At 41.4% G+C, this 23,389-nt stretch overlaps 1 protein-coding gene across 1 annotated transcript in view; it reads right to left on the bottom strand.

The window, feature by feature from the left end:
* Nucleotides 1–23,389, bottom strand: part of COLEC11 (collectin subfamily member 11) — a 79,204-nt gene that overhangs the window by 3,902 nt on the left and 51,913 nt on the right. Inside the window, exons 3-4 of the mRNA XM_075555674.1 lie at nt 14,887–14,958; nt 11,294–11,347 (exon numbers count right to left, since the gene is read on the bottom strand). Coding sequence (XP_075411789.1) covers nt 11,294–11,347; nt 14,887–14,958 — 126 coding nt within the window. The remainder of the gene's footprint in view (nt 1–11,293; nt 11,348–14,886; nt 14,959–23,389) is intronic.

Below are 23,389 nucleotides of genomic sequence, written 5' to 3'. Positions count from 1 at the left end.
TGTGGTGAAGGAACTAGATGGTTGGTGCCCAGTTACCAGAAAGAATAGAGTCTAGAGTCTTAAAAATGTGTCTTTAAAAAGCAGCCACCTAAGGAAAGTGCCGGCTAAAACCCACAAGGAAGAAACAAAGCAGCCTGTGTGAGCCAAGGATTGTAAACCATAAGCTCTCAGATCAGAGGAGGGAATTGTATTTCAGCTTAAATTCTGAGAACCCAGTTTGCAGAAGGCTAGGGATGTGAGTGAAAGCCAAAATTCCATTTGGCAGCAACCCCACAAGGATTAACCCTTCATTGAACTACTCCAGGCCATTTATCAGAGATGCAAATAGCTTTGTCCTATCACAAGTGAATGAATGCAAGTATGATTAGGTCAAAATTTAACACCATTTGTTTCTCCTTTCGACCCATTTAAAATTTATTCTATTGTTTATTATATTCTACTTTCTTTTGGATCAAGACTTTTTTCCTGTTTTATTATGTAACTATATCTACAGTAGTCCACTTTCTAATGCCCTCTGAAGTGACAGCAAAGCTCTTCACATCCCTTGACTATGGTCAGAGGGAATTCACCCGAGGCTTGATATCCGTGTCAAACATGCAAATAAATTTTGGATTTCCACTGTCGTCCATAGTCTTCTGCAAAGCTGGTGTTCACAATTTAAGCTCTGACACCATTCCCTCCTTCAAATTTGAAATATATTATTTACAATTCTTGGATCACACCGCCTTAAAGACCACAAACAGTATTCTGTCTGATAGCCAGGCAACATCTAGTTTCCTCACCAAATTTTGCTGTAGCACCCATATCTTCCAGGATCTCTTCATGAGGGTGCATATCAAGCAGGCCCATCATATTTCCTTTTAAATAAAAAATAAAGCAGCGCAGAGAATAACACCAACATACAACGGGTGAAGAATGGGCCGGTGATGACATTAAGGGAATGGGGAATAAGTGGTATCATATAAACCAAGAAGGGAGCAAGTCTCAGGAAGGTAGAGAGGATTTAGTCCACAATACTAACTGCTATTGAAAGTCAAGTAAGAAGGAAACTGAATACTTCCATTTGGTTTGGCCACAGAGAAGTCACTAGGACTTTTCAGCAAGAGCCATTTCAGTGAAGCGGTAGGGCAGAATCCAGTAGCAAAGGGGCAGACAGAGACACTGAGTAAGCCCGCACTCCTGAAATCTATATATGAAGCAGAGAACAGGTGTGAAAGTAAATGGCTTAATTGGTTCTGCCCATGGTTTTTTAATTCCCACCAAATGATTGGATGGGAACTCACAAATAGGGTGTGTGAAACGCTAATAGAGGGAATGAACCAGTTTTGCCATTCCTCTGTGCATAAGAGAGCCACCTCAGAAAAAGAATCCTGGGCCAATCAAGAAAGAACCGCCACCAGTAGAGTACATGTGAGATCCTGAGCTGAACCAGCAGAAGCCCTAGAGGCCACAACGTTGAGACCAGAGACCATGAGCCTGGAAGGTAAATCACCAGGCAAGTTTCCTGGCCCACAGAGGCTAAGGACAGAAGTGACATGCCTGACAATATGACTGAGAAGAGATGCTGTGGACCAAATGACTGTATCACTACTATTTTAAAACCTGTTCGTTTCCCTAATACACCCGCTTTATCATGGGTTCAATTTGGTCTTTACAATGAATTATCAGACCCAGAAGAGAGTGCCATGGGAGGGGTGGTTTGTAAGAGTGAGGTAAGGAGGAATTGAGGCTGGAGGCATGTCTGTAAGATTAAGGTAAGAAAGAACTGAGGCTGGAGGCATGGCTGACTCTGTTTTGTGACCATCCATTATTCAGAGGCCAAAGCATATCCCTCACTGCCCACACATAGGGATTTTCTTTTCCTATTTGCACATTTGAAACTTTTTGTCACTTGGAATTTTTAAAAATTATTTCAGTAAAAATTTTACCTGATTTAAATTTTCCAAAATATATTTCATCATCCGATTCACTGAGCTTTGACACGGAGAGAGGTTTTCTGGAGAGGCTCCCTCCAAATAAAGAGCAGTGGCATTGTTTCCTCATTTTCCTTTTGAACTTTCTGACATCAATTGGCCTGACAGACCCCCTCACGACTAGTAATGGACTCTTATAAAAGGAGCTCCCTCTCCCGGCCATGACCTTAACCTGACACTGAGTTCTTGCAGACAGAGAGAGATCTCTAGACTTTCCCTCATTTATTCTGCCTTGCTAAGTATCTCAAGATGGTCCCAAATGAATGATGCTCTGTCATCTCCGGTGACTAATGGGCTGATTTTTAGTCATATTTTGCATTAAAAGAGACTCATAAATGAAATCCAAGGGCCAATGATAATTCCAGTGTCACCATTCCTCCTCATCATCTCGATGGTGCATTATAGAACTCTTTAATTAGAGAGTATTTTATTCAGAAATATAATGACGCTTCTGGCTGGTTGTCCAATTATTGAATCTTTGTCAAGGAGCACTTTTGTAGTGGTACTATTAAAATTAATCCACCACTTGTCTGTCAGGTTGTCGTACTGTAGTGGCTTGTGCATTGCTGTGATGCTGAAAGCTATGCTCCCAGTATTTCAGATACCAGCTGACTCCCCCCACGTGAACAGGTTTCAGCAGAGCTTCCAGAATAATAATGGACTATGGAAGAAGGAACCAGCTGTTCACTTCTGAAGAACTGGCCCCCCCTGAAACCCTATGGACAGCATCAAAGCATTGTCAGTTACTGGAAACCTAATGAATAGAAGCAAAACAGTGTCAGAGAGAGTGGCAGAAGATGTGCCCTCCAGGTCAGAATGCAATCAAAGTATGACTGGGGAGCAGGGGCCACTTCAAGGCCTTCTCAAAGGACTCGGAGCACAGGCCACCATGTGGAGCAGAGCCTTCTGGACCTCCATCTGCCAATGGGGAGCAAATGAGAAGGAAAGGTTGCAAGCACCAATTAACAAGTGCAACATGGAATGTATGAAGTATGACTAAAAAATCGGAAGTCATCAAAAATGAAATGGAATGCATCAAGCTTGAATCCTAGACATTAGTGAGCTGAAATGGACTGGTATAGGCCATTTTCAATCAGAAAATCATATGGATTACTATACTGTAAATGAAACAATCAAGAGAAATGACATTGCTTTAATTGTGAAAAAGGGTATTTCAAGATAATGAAGTACAGTGCCATCTGTGACAGAATAATATCTATCTGCCTTCAAGGAAATCCAATAACAAAACTATTATTTAAATTTATGAACCAACCACTAAAGCTAGTAATGAGGTAATTGAAGAATTCTACCAATGTCTTCAGTCTGAAATTGACCAAATATGCAATCAAGATGCATTGACAATTATTGGCAATGGGAAGGCTAAGGTGGAGAACAAAGTGAAGGGAACAGTAGTTGGTTGAAGATATCGTTTTCATGATAGAAAAGAAGCTGGTGATCAGATAATAGAACTTTGGAAGACTAATGAATTGTTCACAACAAATACCACTTTTCAACAACACAAGTGGCAGCTATACAAAAGGACTTCTCTAGATGGAATAGACAGAAATCAAACTGAATATCTGTGGGAAGAGACTATTGAGAAGTTCTTCAATATCAGCAGATAAAACCAGGTCAGAGGCCAATTATGGAACCATCAATTGCTCATCTGTAAGCTCAGGGTAAAACTAAAGAAAGTTAAAGCAAGTCCATGAGAACCAAAATATGACCGTCAGCATATCTCACCCGAATTTCAAGAACAGATTTGAAACATCAAACACTAATTTAAAAAGACCTGATGAAGTATGGCAGGCCCTCAAAAACAACATACATGAAGAAAGCAGTCATTAAAAGGACAAGAAAGAAAGAAAAGATCAAGGTGGATGTCAGAAGAGACTCTGAAACGTGTCCTTAACCATGGCATACTTAAAGCAAATGGATAAAATGAGGAAGTCAAAGAGCTGACTATGTCCAACAGCAGCTCAAGCAGATAAAATTAAATATTATAATGAAACGTGCAAAGACCTGAGATGCAAACCCAAAAGGGAGAACAGGCTCCACAGGTTTTAGACTGAACTAAACTCAAAATTCGCTTCAAGTTGTAATATTGAAAGGATCAATGAAGAAAAAAAAAGATTCATGTACAAAATATTGAATGATTCGGGAAGTATCAAAAGAAGATGGGAAGAATGCACAGAGCCACTGTAGCAAAAGGCACTCGTGGACTTTCGGGAAGAAGTTCAGCTGCAGTCCAGCTGTACTGAAAAGATTAGCCAAAAACGGAACTCCAGGATTTGATGGAATACCAATTCAGGTGGTTCAAAAAGCTAGAGCAGTACTGAAACCCTCACTGGTCTATGCCAGGAAATGTAGAAAACAACTACTTGGAAAACTGACTGGAAGAGATCCAGATTTGTACCCATTCTAAATAAACGCTACCCTATAGGATATGCAAATTATACATCATTGATAACCACATGCAAGTGATGTTTTGCTGAAGATTATCCAACAAAGTTTCCAGCAGTTGTTCCAACTGGATTCAAAAGAGATGTTGGAACAAGAATATCATTGCTGATGTTAGATGGATCTTGGCTGAAAACAGAAAATACCAGAAAGCTGTTCACTTGTGCTTCATTGACAATGCAGAGGCATTCCACTGTGTGCATCATAACAACCTGTGGCTAGCGTGGAGAAGAATGGGAATTACAGATGCTTCATTGTGCTCCTGGAGAACTTGCTCATGGAACAAGAGGCAGTTGAGCGAATGGAACAAGGGAATATTGCATGGTTTAAAACAGAAATTGTGTATCTTCTCACCATATTCAATCTGTATATGCTGAGAAAATAATCCCAAAAGTTGGATTATATTTTAAAAATGCAGTATTAGGATTGGAGGAAGACTTCTTAACAACCTACCCTATACAGATAACACAACTTTGCTTGCTAAAATTGAGGAGTATTTGAAGCACTTGCTGATGTGGAGCAAGAATTGCAGGCTTTTATATGAATTACAACTCATTGTAAACAAAAGTAAATTCTCACAACTGGACCAATAGGCAAAATCATGAAAAACAGAGGAGAGATTAAAGTTTCTTAGGATTTTGCTTGCTTGGGTCCACCATGAATGCTCCTGGAAGGAGCAGCCAAGAAATCAAATGGTGCGTTGCATTAGATAAACCTGCTGCACAGGGCCTCTTTAAAAGGGTTGAAGAGCAAGGATGTTACTTTGAAGACTAAGGTGCACCCAACCCAAGCCATGGTGTTCTCAATCTCATATGCATGTGAAAATTGGACATTAAATCAGAGAGACCAAAGAAAAGTCAATGCATTTGAACTATGGTGTTGGTGGAGAATATTGAAAGAACCATGGACTACCAAAGAACAGACAGATCTGTCTTAGAAGAAATAAAGTCCTAATGCTCCCTAGAGGCAAGGATGAAGAAACTTCATCCCACGTATTTTGGACATGTTTTCAGGCAAGAGGAGTCCATGGAGAAGGACACGATGCTTGGTAAAGCGGAGGGACAGTGAAAAAGAGGAAGGGCCTCAAGGAGATAGATTGACACAGTGGCTGCAACAATTGGCTCAAATGTAAGAACAATTCTAAGGATGAAAATGACACAAGACTGGGCAGTATTTTGTCCTGTTGTACACAGGGTCACTATGATTTGGAACCAAATTGATGGCCCCTAACAAGAGCAACATAAAAATGAATAAGATCAAACTAAAATACAATATGTAAGAGATAGATTAATGTTAGCAAGTACAATGCAGGATGTTTTCCACAGGCACATCAATCTAGTTATAGGAAAAGGATCAATAACTAGCTACCCATTGGAAACATTGGATTTAACTGATTTTCTGCTGGACCCTAACTGGTGAACTTATTAGTTGATGGTGGAAAGGAAGGTTGGCATATGAACAAAAGAGTATTCTAGTTACATAAACATGATATCTTGTGATTCAATTTAGTATACTCAATTGTCTTTTGTGGTCTATCTTCAGTATGGTCACCTAAAAAATAAGTGACATAAACGCTGAAGACGAATGTGTGCATAAGTAAGTGTGGTGAAGAAGGCTGATGCTGCCCGGCTATTGAGAGATATAGCATCTAGGGACTTAAAAGCTTGAAAGTAAACAAGCCGCCATCTAGCCCAGAAGCAACAAAAGCCCACATGGAAGCAGCACACCAACATGTGTGATCATGAAGGGCCAAGGGGACCAGGTTTCAGGCAACAAAGGCAGGGGGAAAAAATCATATCATCGTGAATGAGGGGAGCGTATGATGGGGACCCAATGCCCATCTGTAGACAACTGGACATACCTTGCAGAGGGGTAGGGGGGAGGAGATGAGTCACTCAGGGTTCAGTGTAGCAACAATGAAACTCAAAACCTCCCTCTAGTTCTTAAATGCTTCTTCCCCCACCCTACCCCACCCCCAATTATCATGATCCCAATTCTACCTTGCAAACCTGGTTAGACCAGAGGATACACAGTGGTACATTTGGGATCTGGAAACACATGGAATCTAGGACAGATGAACCCCTCAGGACCAGTGGCGAGAGTGGCGATACCGGGAGGGAAGGGGGTGTAGAAAGGGGGAACCGATCACAGGGATCTACATATAACCTCCTGTCTGGGGGATAGGTAACAGGAAAGTGGGTGAAGGGAGACACCTGACAGTATAAGATAAGATAAAATGATAATTTATAAATTATTAAGGGTTCATGAGGGAGTGGGGAGCAGGGAGGGAGGGGAAGGGAAAAAGGAAAAGTGAGCTGATTCCAGGAACCCAAGTAGAAGGTGAATTTTGAAAATGATGAGGGCAACGAATGTAAAAGGGTGCTTTACTCAATTGATGTATGTATGGATTGTGATAAAGTTGTATGAACCCCAATAAAATGATTAATAAAATAAATAAGTGACATGTACAATTGGACTTCTCTTCATAGAAAATTCAAGTACACCTCCGAGATAATTTTGAAATCTATTTTCTAATGTTACTTTATTAACCCAGGTCTTCTTGGATTGTGCTATCATGTTCCACTAGAAAGTAGTCCCAGTGATAAGACTAGTATGTGGCCTTAGGATGATGGATCTAGGGGAAAGTATGCATGGGTTCTAGTTCTGAAAAAAATCACTGACTGGATTAATTATTTTGTCACTCATCCTTCTAGCATCCTCCTTAGTTAATAAATATGCTCATATAGTTGTTTAAATATGTTCATATAGTTTTATTTAACTGTTGCTAAATAAAAATGTACATTTTGTACTATTACGAACACATTTGAGTATCTACTATGCACATAGTTTTTTATTAAATCATTTAATGATATTTGAATCTCTTAACCCATTATGTGATACAAGTGAAACCACATGGCCACATTGTTAAAGACATCATTCAGTCCTTCAGAGCATTCTTTTACCGCCAGACATGTGCTAGAAGCAAGTGATAAAGGCATACTGGTAAATAAAATATAGATCCTGTCTACAAGGAGGTCACGGTCAAGTTGAAGGGTTTTTATGTCACACTTGACCATCACTTTACGAAGCCCTGGTGGTGTTGAAGGTTAGGAGTTGGGCTGCTAACCACAAGGCCAGCAGTGGAACCCCCCAACTTCCCTTCAGGGGAAAAAGAGGCAGTCATCTGCTGCCATGAAGAAGGGAGCACTAACGTATTCTGAGTCAGAAGAGCCCTGGCAGCAGGAGGTGTGGTGCAGGGCTACATTCATAGTTTAGAAAACTTGCACATCCATTATCCCATTTGCTCTCTCCCCAGAAACCTGCCAGAAGTTCAAACCACCATTAGGTAAGGCACAAGAACTTAACCATTGTGGAGATAGATTACCTGGATTCAAAGCCTGGCCATTCTATTCATCTTGGGCAAATTGCCTCACTAGTTTAAAACTCAGATTTCTTATCTGCAAAATGGAATGGTAATAGTTCTCTCAAACAATTGTGGAGAGAATTACATCCGTCAAAGACCTACCTGTAAGACACTTCAATTCATGGTTCCCAGTTCTGGCTAAAACTAGAATCACTTTAGGAGCTTTAAAAAATACATGCTCAGACCTAGGCCCACACTACCCCCACCCCCACTCCCCAAAAATATCCCAAATTAATTGTTCTGTATCAGCAGCTTAACCAAGCCCATAAGTACCAATGACTCTACTGTACAGTCAGAATTGAGGAAATATCTGGTACATGATAAATATCAACAAATATCATTAGAGATGGAGTAATAGGGAAAATGTATTGTAAAATGAAGAAGCGTTAGAGTATGATTTAATAATCTGCCTGAGACAAAGTGAGAGCCTGAATCAAGGAGGAGATGGTGGAGATACGGGGGGAAAGGATAGAGTTGAGAGATATTTTAGTAGGGTTAGCAAGATAGCTGAGGCCGAGAAGGAAGAGTCCTCAGTAGAGCCTCACTTTTGTGTATAGGAAAGGAAAGTGCCAATGTGGAAATGTGGGACATTGGGGTCCAGGGGTCTGGGGAGAAAGAGGAGGACTAGTAGTCCTCCTGATGCAAATGCCATCAGATAAATAGGTCTGTGAGATGGGTGTTCACAAGGAGAAATGAGCTAGCAAGAGCCATATAGGCTTCCACCACATGAAGATGATGGCTAAAGCCAAGAGAACGGGCTATTATATATATGAGGAAAAGGAAAGAGCTGCAGACTAAACTTTGCAAAGAAAGGAAGAGAACAGAAAGGAGACAGAAAGAGCAGCCAGCAGCGAGAATGAGGAACTCCACAAGCATCCTAGTCACATCAACATCAGGAAGGGCTGTCAAGTAAGACAAGCAGTCAGAAAAATGGCTGTAGCAAACCTGAACAAGAGAACCTGTGCTAAGTCCATTTGAGATGACTTAAGAGGTGACCAAGGAGGGACAGAAGCTTAAGTGGAAGGGTCACAAGGAGAGTCCAGCCAGAAGGATGTAACATGAGTTTAAAATTCCAAAAGCATTGTGGTAAAGATTGTACAACTCCTTTGATATAACTGGACTATACAACTCTATGTGGAATGGTGCCAATGAAACTGGTTTTTTTTTAATCTGCAGGTGCTAGACCATAGGGCAACCCCATTTTGAGACAAGACATCCCTCACTGACCCATATCGCTACCGGGGACAACACTGGAAACACACTGTGGGAACTGTGCCGAATCTGACCCCACCACACTGAGGTGAGACACTAAGGGTGTGCAACAGAACAGCAAGGGGAACAGAGCAATGAAGTACCCAGGGAATACCAAAAATAGACTTTGGGGCCAGGGTGTGGCACCCCATCAACTCAATCGGAAAATACTCCTAAAGGTCAACAAACAGACCTTGAACTATTTACAAGCTTTTCTTTTTTTGTCATAACTTTTTTCTTGTGGGTTTGTTTTGCTCTGTCTTCATTTTTGTGCATATTATTATCTCTGCAGGTCTATCTAGAAAAGTTAGACTAGATAAACAATCTGGAGGAGAAAACAACTAACTTATGGTTCTGGGGGGACATGGGAGAGGGAGAGGATGGGGAAAGAAAGTGGATGTTAACAAACCCAGGGACAAGGGAACAACAAGTGATCCAAAATCAATGGCAAGGAGGGTGTAGGAGGCCTGGTAGGGCTTGATCAAGGACAATGTAACCAAGAGGAATTACTGAAACACAAATGAAGGCTGAGCATGATAGTGGGACAGGAGGAAAGTCAAAGGAAATAGAAGAAAGAACTAGGAGGCAAGGGCAGTTATAGAGGTTTAAATATAGGCGGGTATATATGTAAATATATATATATATGGATAGGGAAATAGATCTTGGTGCATATATTAATAGGTATAGTATTAAAGTAGCAGATGGTAAGTGGAGAGCAAATGCTTTGAGAATGATTGGGGCAGGGAATGTGCGGATGTGCTTTATACAATTGATGTATGTATATGTATGGATTGTGATGAGTTGTATGAGCCCCTAATAAAATGTAAAAAAAGAAAAGGGGAAAAAAAGAAAATGATTAGGGCAAAGAATGTACAGATGTGCTTTATACAATTGATGTATGTATATGTATGGATTGTGATAAGAGTTGTATGAGCCCCTAATAAAATGTTTAAAAATAAATAAAAAATAAAGTAGCAGATGGACATTGGACCTCTACTCAAGTACTCCCTCAACGCAAGAACACTTTGTTCTATTAAACTGGAATTCCATGATGCTCACCTTCCCAATCATAATCGCTGAAGACAAAGCAGGTACATAAGCAAATGTGGTGAAGAAAGTTGATGGTGGCCGGCTATCAAAAGATATAGCATCTGGGGTCTTAAAGGCTTGAAGACAAGCCCATCTAGCTGAGAAGCAACAAACCCACATGGAAAAAGCACACCAGCCTGTGTGATCACGGGGTATTGATAAGAACAGGTATCAGGCATCAAAGATCCAGAACAAAAAAATCATATCATTGTGAATGAGGGGGAGTGCGGAGTGGGAACCCAAATCCCATCTGTAGGCAACTGGACATCCCCTAACAGAAGGGTCTCAGGGAGGACACATGCAGTACAGCACCAATGAAACATACAACTTTCCTCTAGTTCTTTAATGCTTCCTCCCCTCCCACTATCATGACCCCAATTCTACCTTACAAATCTGGCTAGACCAGAGCATGTACATGGGTCTAGATAAGAGCTGGAAACACAGGGACTCCAGGACAAATAAACCCCTCAGGACCAATATCGAGAGTAGCATTACCAGGAAGGGAAGGGGAAGGTGGAAGGGAGATAGGAGTAACTGATCACAATGATCTACATATAACCTCCTTCCAGGGGGATGGACAACAGAAAGTAGGTGAAGAGACACTGATCAGAGTAAGATAGAAAAAATAATAATAATTTATAAATTATCAAGGGTTCATGAGGGAGAGGGGAGGAAAGGAGAGGGAGGGGAAAAAAGAGAAACTGATATCAAGGGGAAAGAAAATGTTTTGCATATGATGTTTGCAACAAATGTACCAATGTGCTTAACACAATGGATGGATGGATTGTGATAAGAGCTGTACGAGCCCCCAATAAAATGATTCTTTAAGTAATAAATAAATACAGATATATTAAGATATAGTAGTCAAACAGACTATAATCTTAAGATCATCAAGGGTGTATTTCAGTTCCTTAAATCTGCTGCAGGTAAGTTTAAGGTAAAGTCTAGTTCATTTAGTGGGGTTTCTGATTAAGATCCCTATTTGTATCTTATTGATATTAGCTTATGGAACTAGTATATAATGATTTACACTTTTTAAAAAGTAAAGTGTTTAATACTAAAGAGTGTCTTAATGTTTGCCCTCTCTATGTTATACCTGGCTCTCCATTAGGACCAGGGGGTCCTATGTCACCAGAATCTCCTTTTTCACCTGAAAAAGAAAAGCAACATGAACGTTACCATGTGGGGGTCATCATGCTCTATTGGTTGAAAGATGTCAAGGTTAAAAATGTTCATTATATTAATATCCTAGGGTTACTCCTAAGCCTTATTGGCTCAGAATCATAGAGGATTGTGTCCCATACAGAATCATTCTGGATAAGCTTAGATGATAAATGCATATCATTGAATTTTGGGGATTAGCAGATGATCGATCATAAATTACTTCTGAAAAGTCTGCTGTACTTCATAGGACACTATAGATATCATCTCATGCATGAATTTTTTAAATCATGAGAGAAGTGGCCACTAATTCTGATGACAGCTCTACATGCCCCTCGTCACAGTGGAAAATTCAAGCTGGGACGGATGTTAGAGATTATTTAATGCAAAGCTAGTCACCATGTTTATAGTATCACGCTGAGATCAAAGTCCTTTTTAACCTAACTCTTAGAAACAGCATGGCTTACTAGAAAGTTCCCACACTGGGGAGACCGGAGTTCTGTCCTGCCATTAGACCCAGCCACCTGTTCAACAGAATCCTATCCCTCATTTTTCTCAACCTATAAAATTAAGAGATCGAATGAAGCCAACAAAGCTTTCTACTTACTCCAAGACTAAACCACAAATATATACATATATTTAAGTCACCATGAAAACATTATTTTTCTTCTCAGTGAGAGAACCTAAATCTCTCAACCAACATGAGATCGTGAATGGACAAACAAGACCACATCTGTGGGTTCATACTTTATTTACCAAATTAAATGATTTTCACCTAACTGGTTCCTTTATGCTCTTGTTGTTCTCCCTTTTCCCAAATGTTATTTTCTTGTTGAGTATATACACAGCAAAACATACACAGATTCAACAGTTTCTACATGTACAATTTAATGACTGATCATATGCTCATCTTTTCCCAAGTTTCCTCCTCATTAACATAAAATTACTGGACCTAAGGCTACTATCTACCCCTTTGAGATGCTGCTGTCAACTTTCTCCCATACAGATAGTTCTTGAAAGAGGACAATGCGCATGGCACGCTTTTTACTAATTGTCATGGATTGGTGTTGGAAGAAACAGTGTTGGATTTTATATAATGCTTTCTTTTCCATCCATAGAGATGATCTTATGGGTCTTTTCCTTTGTGCTAGTGATTGATTTTAATATATTCAACCATCCTTGCTTTCCTGGAATACATCACACTTGGTCCTGACATGTGACTCTTTTAATAAGCTCTTGAATCCTGTTTGTAAATATTTTGTTGAAGATTTGTGCATCTAGCTTCATGAGAGAGCTTGGCCTGTGGTTTTCTCTTCTTGTGGTGTCTGTGTGTGGATTTGGTATCGGGGCTATGTTCGCTTTATAGAATGAATTAGGGAATACTTCTTCTCCACCTTTTGGAAGTGGTTAAACAGTACTCATGTTGGCTCTTCTCTAAACATTTGATAGAATCTTCCATTGTGGCCATCTGAGCCACGATTGTTGCAAGAGTTTTGTTCATGTTACAATAGCCTCACTTGGCATAGATCTGTTCAGACTTTCTAGTCCCCCTTGAATTGATTTGGGTAGATTCTTTCATGTTCTTTTTTCACTAACTTTGGTGACTTGAGAAATTATTGGAAGTCTAGCTTAACAAAGTCAATGACAACTCATAGTCACCGTGTAGGACAGGGTAGAACTGCCCACGTGAGTTTCCAAGACTAACTCATTATGGGAGTAGTAAGCCCATCTTTCTCCCACAGCAAATCAAATATGGATCTTCTTAGCAAGTTTCACTTCAGTAAATATTTAAATTTATCCAGAGCATATGTTTCAAATTAAATGTATAAGTATCTTATTTCAACATGAAAATTCACATGTACGTTTAATATATCCATGCATCAGGAGGAGAGTTGGTTCATTCTGATTTCCCAGGCAAGAGACATGTTTCAGTTGATCTGATCACACTCAGAGTCAGCTCTTTAATTATAGAACTCTTGCTGCCAGGTGGGACCAAGGTGCAATTGAATTCTGTCGCCATGGAACAGCACAAATGAACTGAATTCATTCATAGGCCAAACTATGACCTTGGTGAAACAGCTCCTGGGTGAACCTACTCGATGGCAGATTAATCGAGTGTAAAGAACCTAGGCACCAGCATCAGGTAGAGGCAAAGTCCACGTCCGCTTCCAATTTTCAGGGTAACTTTGTACCAATTTCTAATCTTTTCCAGAAGTAGCTTCCTAATTTCTAATACCCATAAACAATTTTTTAACAATTGCCATCAAGTGAATTCTGACTCATGGTGAAAACTTAAGTTTCACAACAGAGTGCTTCCATAGGTTTTTCAATGGCTGTGACCTTCCGGAAGTAATTTGCCAAGACTTTCTTCCAAAGCTTCATTATAATGAATTCAAACTGCCATGCATTTCAGTTTGTGCATCACTCGTGGGCATTTGCGGTGTGTTTATTATAATACTTATACTTGTGAGGAAGTTTTAATAAGGTAATTTATTATGAATTTGGTGATTCCCGGTTCATTGCCTTCCTTAGCACCTCACTGTGTGGTCATCATTCTAGAATCTATCACAGGTAAGGAAAAACCAGGTCTTCAGAAACTGCCTGTTGATTGGATCATGAGGAGAGGCGCATAAGAGCATTGCAATTTTGAGCAATCCCTGAAGTATCCAGCGCCTAAAACTTCATCAAAGGAATAACAGGCCTCACCAATAATACAGCAACCATCTCGTCACCTCACCAATAATACAGCAACCATCTCGTCACCTCACCAATAATACAGCAACCATCTCGTCACCTCACCAATAATACAGCAACCATCTCGTCACCTCACCAATAATACAGCAACCATCTCGTCACCTCACCAATAATACAGCAACCATCTCGTCACCTCACCAATAATACAGCAACCATCTCGTCACCTCACCAATAATACAGCAACCATCTCGTCAAAGGTCGGACAAGTCAAATCAAGTAGCACAGATGAAAACAATCTGAAAGCCTCAGGAAGTAGCTGAATCCAGGCTACTGTCGAGCCTAGTGAGGCCGCTTACAGGCTTGTTGCTGCCAACCTGTTTCCTATTCTCGTGGAAAATCCTGCTCTCTCCTCAGAATGTCTAAGAAAAAAGCTGGAGATCAACACAGTGCTTCTTGTGCGGGCTTTATCAGTTACTTAAATGAGGCTCTAATTATGTTATTACACTTGTTAAAGAAATTGTAGTTGCAAAGTCAAAGTCTTCCTCAAGCTCCCCAGGGAAGTCCTCAGTTTACAGCTCCTGACCTCAGGCCCTGTGGGTCTATGTACGCCTCTCCTGAATTGGGATCACTTTTGTTCCACTTTAATGGGAACAAAGCGAACAGCTAACTCTGATAATTCACAAAATGCAAACACTGTCACAGAATTAATCATATATATTGCACATGCAAAATATAATTAAATAAAAACACCAGAGACTTTGGCTTGGTTTTCCATTATTTTTCCCCCAGAGTATCCTGAGAAGTAATATAAGGCAAGAATTGAATCACAGATACCTTTAGAACCAATGGGACCAATTTTTCCATGGCGACCCACACTGCCTTTCTGTCCTTTGTCGCCCATGTCCCCTGTAGAAAATAAAAGTTAATTAATGCACCTTTTTTTACACCATACATGCATGCATACATAAATAAGGAGGGGCAGACACAGCACATGTTGATGAGACTGTGGGGAGATTAGAATGCTTATCCATGGTACTTTCTCAAAAAGAAAAAAGAAATGGAGCTACCCAAAGTTTCAGCACTCCTACTTCTAGGTAAAAGCCCTCAAAAACCAAAACCAAACTCACTGCCATCAAGTTGATTCCAACTCCTAATGACGCTGGGACATAGAGCTATCCCCATGTATTTCCACGGCTCTAGCTTTTATGGGAGCACAGTCTCATCCTTCTCCCCGCAGAGTGGGTCCCATTTACTTGCAATATGGAAGAAATAAAATGTCCATCGACAGACGCATGGATAAGCAAATTGGTACGTACATATAGTGGATTACTGAACAATCATAAAGAAACATGATGTTCAAAAAACATCATGCCCGAGTGGACCTGGGGGGCATAAGGCTAAATAAAATAAAAGTTCCATACCAAATGAATATTGCATGCTTCCTCATAAGATGACAAGAAAAGACAAATAGAGCTAATGTTCACTGATAATAGAAACATGACTGGGTGGTAAATGTATAGCATATAGAGACTAGTTATTTTTTGGTGATGGAAACAGTGGCCCTGATTCTGGGTATAGTGAGTATAGAGAAGTAATAAGGAGTGGGTCCATATGGATAAGATAAGGAAATTTGGCATGTGGAGATATAGATATACATATATATTCATATGTATATATGAATAAACATTCTTTATCACTCACTGCTATCAAGTTGATGCCAACTCATAGAACAGGGTAGAATTGCACCAGTGAGTTTCTGAGAGTGTGGCTGTCAACAGGAATAGAAAGCCCTATCTACTGCAGAGTGGCCAGTGGATCACAGCCCCGGGAAAAACCACTATACGACCAGTGATCCAGCGTATAGCTACTTAAAAGTATCTACAGGTACATGTGAATACAAATAAATTAGTACAGGCACATAGGATACAGATATTCTTCAGACATAAACACCTTGGTTTTCTGGGTTGGAAACTTGAGATCACAGTCTCATGTGGAAACTTAGTCAATGTACATAAAGCAATTCATAAAAGTCATGGTCTCCATCTTACTGCTGTAGGGTTTTAAGAGCTTGTGAACAGCTAGCACACAGTACAGAAATCCATGTCTAGGAACAAAGGAGTAAAAAGGTAACCAAAAGCACAGGGAAGAAAAAAATCTACAAGACCCACAACTTCAGCTACCTTGAGGCCAGAACTAGACGGTACCCCACTACTACCACCACTGACCTATTCTGATGGGGTCCAAAATAGTTAGTCCCAGATAAAATAGGATAAAGTATAAAGGATTCACTTTTTTATTTAAAAAAAATATAGAGAATAGCGGGTCCCTCCCACCACTGACTACTGCCCTGAGACACTCTTTAAACCTAGACCTAGTATATCCCCTGAGATCACCTTTAAGTGAAATTGCAGTTGCACAAATATACACCCACTGCTCACTATTGACAAAATTCTAAATACCAACTCATCATTGTGAAAGTTGGCATTCTGCAAAAATGGCAAATAATCACATCAGATCACAAAATGGAGAATAACAACAATGTAATACAATTGTCACATTATTACAACACTTACAAATCACTGAGAATTCTGGCCTTGTCAAGTTGACACAAAATTCATAACCTTCATCATCATTGCCAGGGCATTGTACTTGCCTCACACATTGGCATTCACTACTATACATATGCATTGTTTTGTGTTGTTTTTTAATTTTTAATATTTTATTGAGAGATGCATTGTTAATGTACAAAATAGTGAGATAGCAGAATTTTCATAATTGTCATAAATGTCAGATAATGAGAGGTAGTAGGAGTGGCCATACCTGTAAGATTGGTACTTAGACCTTCAGTATGAGATCAAAAAGCTATACATTTCTGAAAAGCAAAGATGTTAAAAAATAAGGAGACAGAGAAGTAAGGTACTAGAAAGGAAAAGAAAAAAAATTTAAGACAATAATGACTCATCATGAATATTGAGCAATTTAAGATTGTAAAATTGTCGAATGAAACCTAACTTGCTGTGTAAACTTTCATAAAAAAACAATAAACATTTTTAAAGAGAAATTTACAAGTTAGCAGATGAGTAATGGACTAAGATAGATGTCAAGACACTTGGAGAGCACCAAGCCACCATGAAGCAGAAGCGGAACAGACAAGGACTCTCCTTCAGACCCAACAAAGACTCCCCATAGTGTGGGTACCATGAATTCATACTTCTCACCTGAAACTGAGAAATGATATTGCTTAAAAAAAATCATTCCCTTGTAGTAGCTTTGCTAGAGCAGCAAAAGATAACAACGACACACCTCCAGTGTTTGTACTAGTTGCTAAAGCAATCCATCTTTATTTCCTCTAATTATTAGAAAGGTGTTCCTTCATGGACTTAAGAGAAATCAGTAGCTTACACTCTAGTTTCACACAAAACTCCTGGTTTTGCACTTTGGAGTGCAGTGAAGTAAAATTACTTGGTATGACGCTTCCTTTTTAAAATCATTTTATGGGGGGCTCTTACAACTCTTATCACAATTCATACATACATTGTGTAGAGCACATTTGTACATGTGTTACCCTTATCATTCTCAAATCACTTGCTTTCCACTTAAGCCCCTGGCATCAGCTCATTTTCCCCCCTCCCTCCCCACTTCTCCCTCCCTCATGAGTCCTTGATAATTTATAAATTATTATTGTGTCATATCTTACACTGTCCGATGTCCCCCTTGACCCACTTTTCTGTTGTCCATTCCCCAGGGAGGAGGTTATATGTAGATTCTTGTCATCGGTTCCCCCTTTCCACCCCACCTTCCCTCCTCCCTCCCAATATCGCCACTTTCACCACTGGTCCTGAAGGGATCATCTGTCCTAGATTCCCTGTGCTTCCAGTTCCTATCTGTACCAGTGTACATCCTCTGGTCTAGCCAGATTTGTAAGATAGAATTGGGATGATGATAGTGGGGGTGGAGGGGGAGGAAGCATTTAGGAACTAGAGGAAAGTTGTTATGCTTCATCATTGCTACAGTGCACCCTGACTGACTCATCTCCACCCCACGACCCTTCCATAAGGGGATATCCAGTTGTCTACAGATGGGCTTTGGGACCCCACTCCAAACTACCCCTCATTCACAATGATATGATTTTTTGTTCTTTGATGCCTGATAACTGAACCCTTCAACACCTCATGATCTCACAGGCTGGTGTGCTTCTTCCATATGGGATTTGTTGCTTCTGAGCTAGATGGCCGCTTGTTTACCTTCAAGCCTTTAAAGACCCCAGATGCTATGTCTTTTGATAGCTGGGCTCCATCAGCTTTCTTCATCACTTTTGCTTATGCACCCATTCCATTTGTCTTCAGCGATTGTACCAGGAATGTGGGCATCATGGAAAGCCAGTTTAATAAAACAAAGTATTCTTGCATTGATGGAGTACTTGAGTGAAGGCCCAATGTCCATTGCCTACCTTAATACTAAACCTATAAATATATGCACATAGATCAAAATCCCCATATATATACATACATACATACATACATACATATATGCATGCCTTTATTTAGAACTCTATAAATGCCCTTTGCCTCCTAGTTCTTTCCTCTATTTCCTTTCACTTTCCTCTTGTCCCACTATCATGCTCAGCCTTCATTTGGGTTTCAGTAATTCCTCTCGGTTACATTACCCTTGATCACGCCCCACTAGACCTCCTACACCCTCCTCACCTCCAATTTGGATCACTTGTTGTTTCTTTTTCCCTGGGTTTGTTAACACCATTTCCTTCCCCCCCACCTCCCTCTCTCCCATGCCCCCCCGCCCCAGAACTCATTGTTTTCTCCTACAGAGTGTTCATCCAGCCTATCTTATTTAGACAGACCTGCGGAGATAATAACATGCACAAAACAAGACAAAGCAAAACCAAGCAACAAAAGAATACAGAGCAACAACAATAACAAAAAGCCAATGACAAAAAACAACAACAACAAAAAAGAAAAGGCTGTTCAAGGTCTGTTTGTTGGCTTTTCGGGGTGTTTTCCAGTCGAATCTGATGGGGTGCCAAGCCCTGGCCCCAAAGTCTACTTTTGGTATTCCCTGGGGACTTTGTTGCTCTGTTCCTCTTGTTCTGTTGCATGCCCTTAGTGGTTCACCTCGGTGCGGTGGGATCAGATTGGGAGGAATTCCCACACTGTGTCTTCAGTGTAGTCCCCCACAGGGCTATGGATCAGTGAAGGATGTGGTGTCTCATAGTGGGGCTGGCCATATGGTCTTCTCTGTGGATTAGCTGCGCTGAGCAGGAATATCATCCTCAAGGATTGGTGAGCCAGGATGTGCTCCACTCTCTCTTCCTCTCCCTTCATTTGCTCCCGTATGCTCTGATCAGACATGACCCTCTCCCTGAGGTGCAGCTTCAGTGCTGTACTCTGAAAAAAATTCTTCTTGGGAGAGGGGCAGGTGTTCACATAGTTAGGATTGGACCTGGCCCTTCAGACCCCTCCACTGGTTCCCTACTCCATGCCGGCATGTTGCATTCACATCTTGGGGCACTGGGTTGAAGTCTAGTCCCTCTTCCCTGTGAAGAAATAAACAATATACTCTCCCCTTAGGTGGGTTAGTGCCCTGTTCCCCCATACCTATTTCTTTTTGTTTTTCCTTGCCTCTTAATGTTTAGTTGGCTAACATATGTATCCCTGGACTTGGTCTGGCCCCTGCCATACTACCTGGTCTTCACCCCAGGAATGTTCTATGCAGTCTTTGTAACTACCAAATGACTGGGTAGCCTAGTGTAAATAAGATATAGAAGACTGTAAACAAGAGGACTCGTCAGTTTTGCTGTTTCACTGAGTATAAGCGAGCCATGTATGAGCAGGAAAGGAAATCACATGATCATGAAGAAGAGCCACCAGTGGAGTGTGTGTGAAGTTCCTGTCTGAAGAGGCAGAGACACCAGAGGCTGCAGTGCCAAGACCGTGAAATACAACATAGGAGCTACACTGAGACCATCAGACCAAGCAGTGGGTTTCCTAGCCTATGGGGCCAGTGAACCTCCATGCCCTTGGCAGGTAGCTTGGTTGCAGATCGTGTGCCTTTGGCTACTCATCAGCTTTAAAGAGCTTTGTGACACCTGCCACAGGAAAGGAGCGGCAAAGGGGCCTGTGGCTGAGAGACTGTGTACCTGCTGGCCCCACCGAAGAGGTCCTGCAGATGCAGGGACTGCATGCTTAATGTTTTCTGACCCTGACTTGTGGTAACTTGTTCATCTCCTGAGTAAAACCCCCAAATTATGAGTGCTCTGTGTTCATGCAGCTGATCATTGAATCCAACAGAGAAGTTGAAGGAGAGTTGTGTCAGGATAGGGTAAAAAAAGGATAAGGAATGGAGGTATGTCTGATTTCTGCCTTGTAGTAATCATCTTAGACATATATGGAATTGGATTCTCTTTCCTATTCTGGCCAGAGGAGGTCAGATATGCCCCCCAAGCCATTTCCTCACAGAGCTAGTTGGATCTGCCTTCTACAAGGCGATATTCTAATATCTTAGGGGTCTTATGAGTTGGAATTGACTCAATGACATTGAGTTTTTGTTTATTTATCTCTGAAATCTTCCCTTCCCCTGGCTAAAATCCCATACTCACTTTCCCATTCTGCCTGCCATTTCCTCTGGGCATCATCCAATCTGCTCTTCTGAAGGAATGAGATCCAACCTACTCTGAATGCCCCAGTCAGTTTGGCCACCAATCCTCCTTTATTCTGGACCTCTTCTGTCTATGAATGTGGTCTGAAGATAAAAGATTCTTATAGTACTTCTACCTACCGCAGGGGTCAAAATCCATCCTTAATGGACGTAAAAAGTGGTTATTGTTGTTTAGTGCCATTGAGTTCGTTCTGACCCATAGCAACCTTGACAGCAGAATGAAATATCACCTTGTCCTGACCATCCTCACAATTGTTCTTATGTTTGAGCCCATCATTGCAGCCACTGTGTCAATACATCTTGTCAAAGGCCTTCCTCTTTTGGGCCTCTGCTCCACTATACCTAGCATGATGTCCTTCTCTAGGGAGTGGTCTATCCTGATACATGTCTAAGTACACGAGACGAAGTCTCACCAGACTTGCAGCCCAGGTACTTTCTTGCTGTACTTCTACCAAGACAGATCCATTTGTTCTTTGGGCAGCCCATGGTACTTTCAATACTCCTCACTGACACCATAGTTCAAATGCATTCGTTTTTCTTTGGTTTTCCTTATTCACTGTCAAACTTTCACATGAATTTGAGGCAACTGAAAATATCTTGGCTTGGGTCAAGTATGCCTTAATTCTTAAAGTAACCTCCTTGCTTTTCAAGACTTCAAAGAGATCTTGTGCAGCAGATTTACCCAATGCAATGTGTCCCATGATTTCTGACTCTTCCTGTAATTCTGATTTCCCTCCACTGCCTACAGTAGCCCCCTCACATAGATCCTGAGGAGTGGAGCATTACTAGTGAACATTCTGACAGCTAAGATGGGGCATCGCCTCAGTGCTTGATGCTTTTCTTACTGTTGCTAGTAGTGCCATTGAGCAGACTCCGGCTCGCAGCCGCCCATGAGCAGAAAGAGACCTTGGCCAGGGCTGCCCCCCCATGTATCACTAGTTTTCTCGAGTCTGTTATTAAGGCTATTACATATTTTGAGTGCCTTTCAGTCAAGGGGTCATCTTCGTCCAGCACCGCATTGGACAATACCCTGTGGTCCGTCAGGCTGTCACTGCTTGAGTTTCGGAAGTTAACCACCAGGACGTTGTCTCCCAAGTTTATCCCAGTGGAAGCTTCATTGAAGCATGTCGTCATGGGCAACCCTGTTGGTATTTTACATAGTGGTGGTTTATGACACCGTGTCCTAACATGGAAACCACGGCAGAACAGATGGCAGTTCGTATGTTCATGTCTCCTCACAACTTGTGGTGTGTTTGCTTATTTTAACGCTGCTCACTCATTGATCAACTGACAGTCTGCTGTGACACTGCTGAATGGTGTCCTCTTCCCCCAAGACAGCTTACATGAAACAAATACCCAATCTAGCACTTTCACAAAATCAGTGAACCTGCAGGAGAAGAGGAGGCGGTGTTAGAGACCATATAATTACCCATGCTTCAAAAGGGATACCCAATGGTCAGCGAAACGGACTTATTCACATTCCTGCAGCTTCTTTCTGTCAGCGCTGGTACTCAGAGCCATCCTCGCCCTGTCCCGGCCGGCCCCTGGTGTTCTACAATCACAGTGCCCTGCAGCAGCTCTCTGAGGCTAAACTAACTGGTGCTTCCCAGCACCTCCCCTGAGAAGCATAATTGTGTGAGTCACCATTACCCCAGATACTGATGGATTATCAAACCGGCCGAGGAAAGGGCCCAGAGCCTCGAAAGTGAATGCCAAAAGTTCTACCCTATGACTACTGCCTCTCTTTGCAAAAGCCTAGGTACTACGGGACTCTGAGAAGCTCCTTGAATGAGATCTGATTTAATCTGATCAGGGACCCATCATTTGAGGCTATTTGCTGAGAATATTCCACGGGAAAAGATGCAACCATTTACAGAGCCCCCTACCACCCTGAGATGCTAACAGAGACTGCGGACTTGTTTGAGAACTGAGGTGAAGAGAAACAGGGCAGAGAACCCTGCAGAGAGGACTCAAAACAGATCCCTGCCCTTTCTTGCCCTGCTCTCCCATGCAGACAGCTCCTCGCTGGAGGGAAAGACCTGGCCCCAGACAGACAAGCAGACAGAGAATAATGAGACCATAGAGGAAACTGTTGAGGAGAAACACCTGCAATCATGAATATAATTGGTAAGGCGTGGGGCTTTTTCCCCTCAAATAAGATTTCCCACCTTAACAGAACTATTAATTAATGATTCATTCCATCAGCTGAAGGATCCGGGAAGAGTCTAGCACACATCCTGCTGTTGTTAAATAAGTTATAACCTGAAGATGATTTGAGAGCACTTGGCTTTTGGCCCATCTCTAACATTTTCACAGCTAAGCGTTCATACTAATTCAAGGTTGTTGCTGACACCGAGACCTGTCTGTGCCCTTAATCTGTCTTTTTGGAGTGGCAATCACCAGCCAGGAACTGTGCACTGCTCCTGCTCTTGGAGAAGCATCGGGCCTCATATTTATCTTAAGATGGTCTGAGAAATCCAACATAGGAGAATTCCATATAATATAAGACAATCAGCAACTCATCTAGGGTTTTATGGGCCAGTGATTTCTGAACCCAGAGGAAGCAAACAGTGCCAAGTGGGTTAATTAATCTAGGAGAGCCGCTCTCTCACTCGGGAGAGCATCAGAATTCCCAGAGGTAGTTTGTGGAAGCATAAATGTGGGC

This window comes from Tenrec ecaudatus, chromosome 8, assembly GCF_050624435.1.
Source record: "Tenrec ecaudatus isolate mTenEca1 chromosome 8, mTenEca1.hap1, whole genome shotgun sequence".
Taxonomy (NCBI): Eukaryota; Metazoa; Chordata; class Mammalia; order Afrosoricida; family Tenrecidae; genus Tenrec; species Tenrec ecaudatus.
Note: the sequence above shows the minus strand (reverse complement) of the source record. Positions and strands in the feature narration are given on the sequence as shown.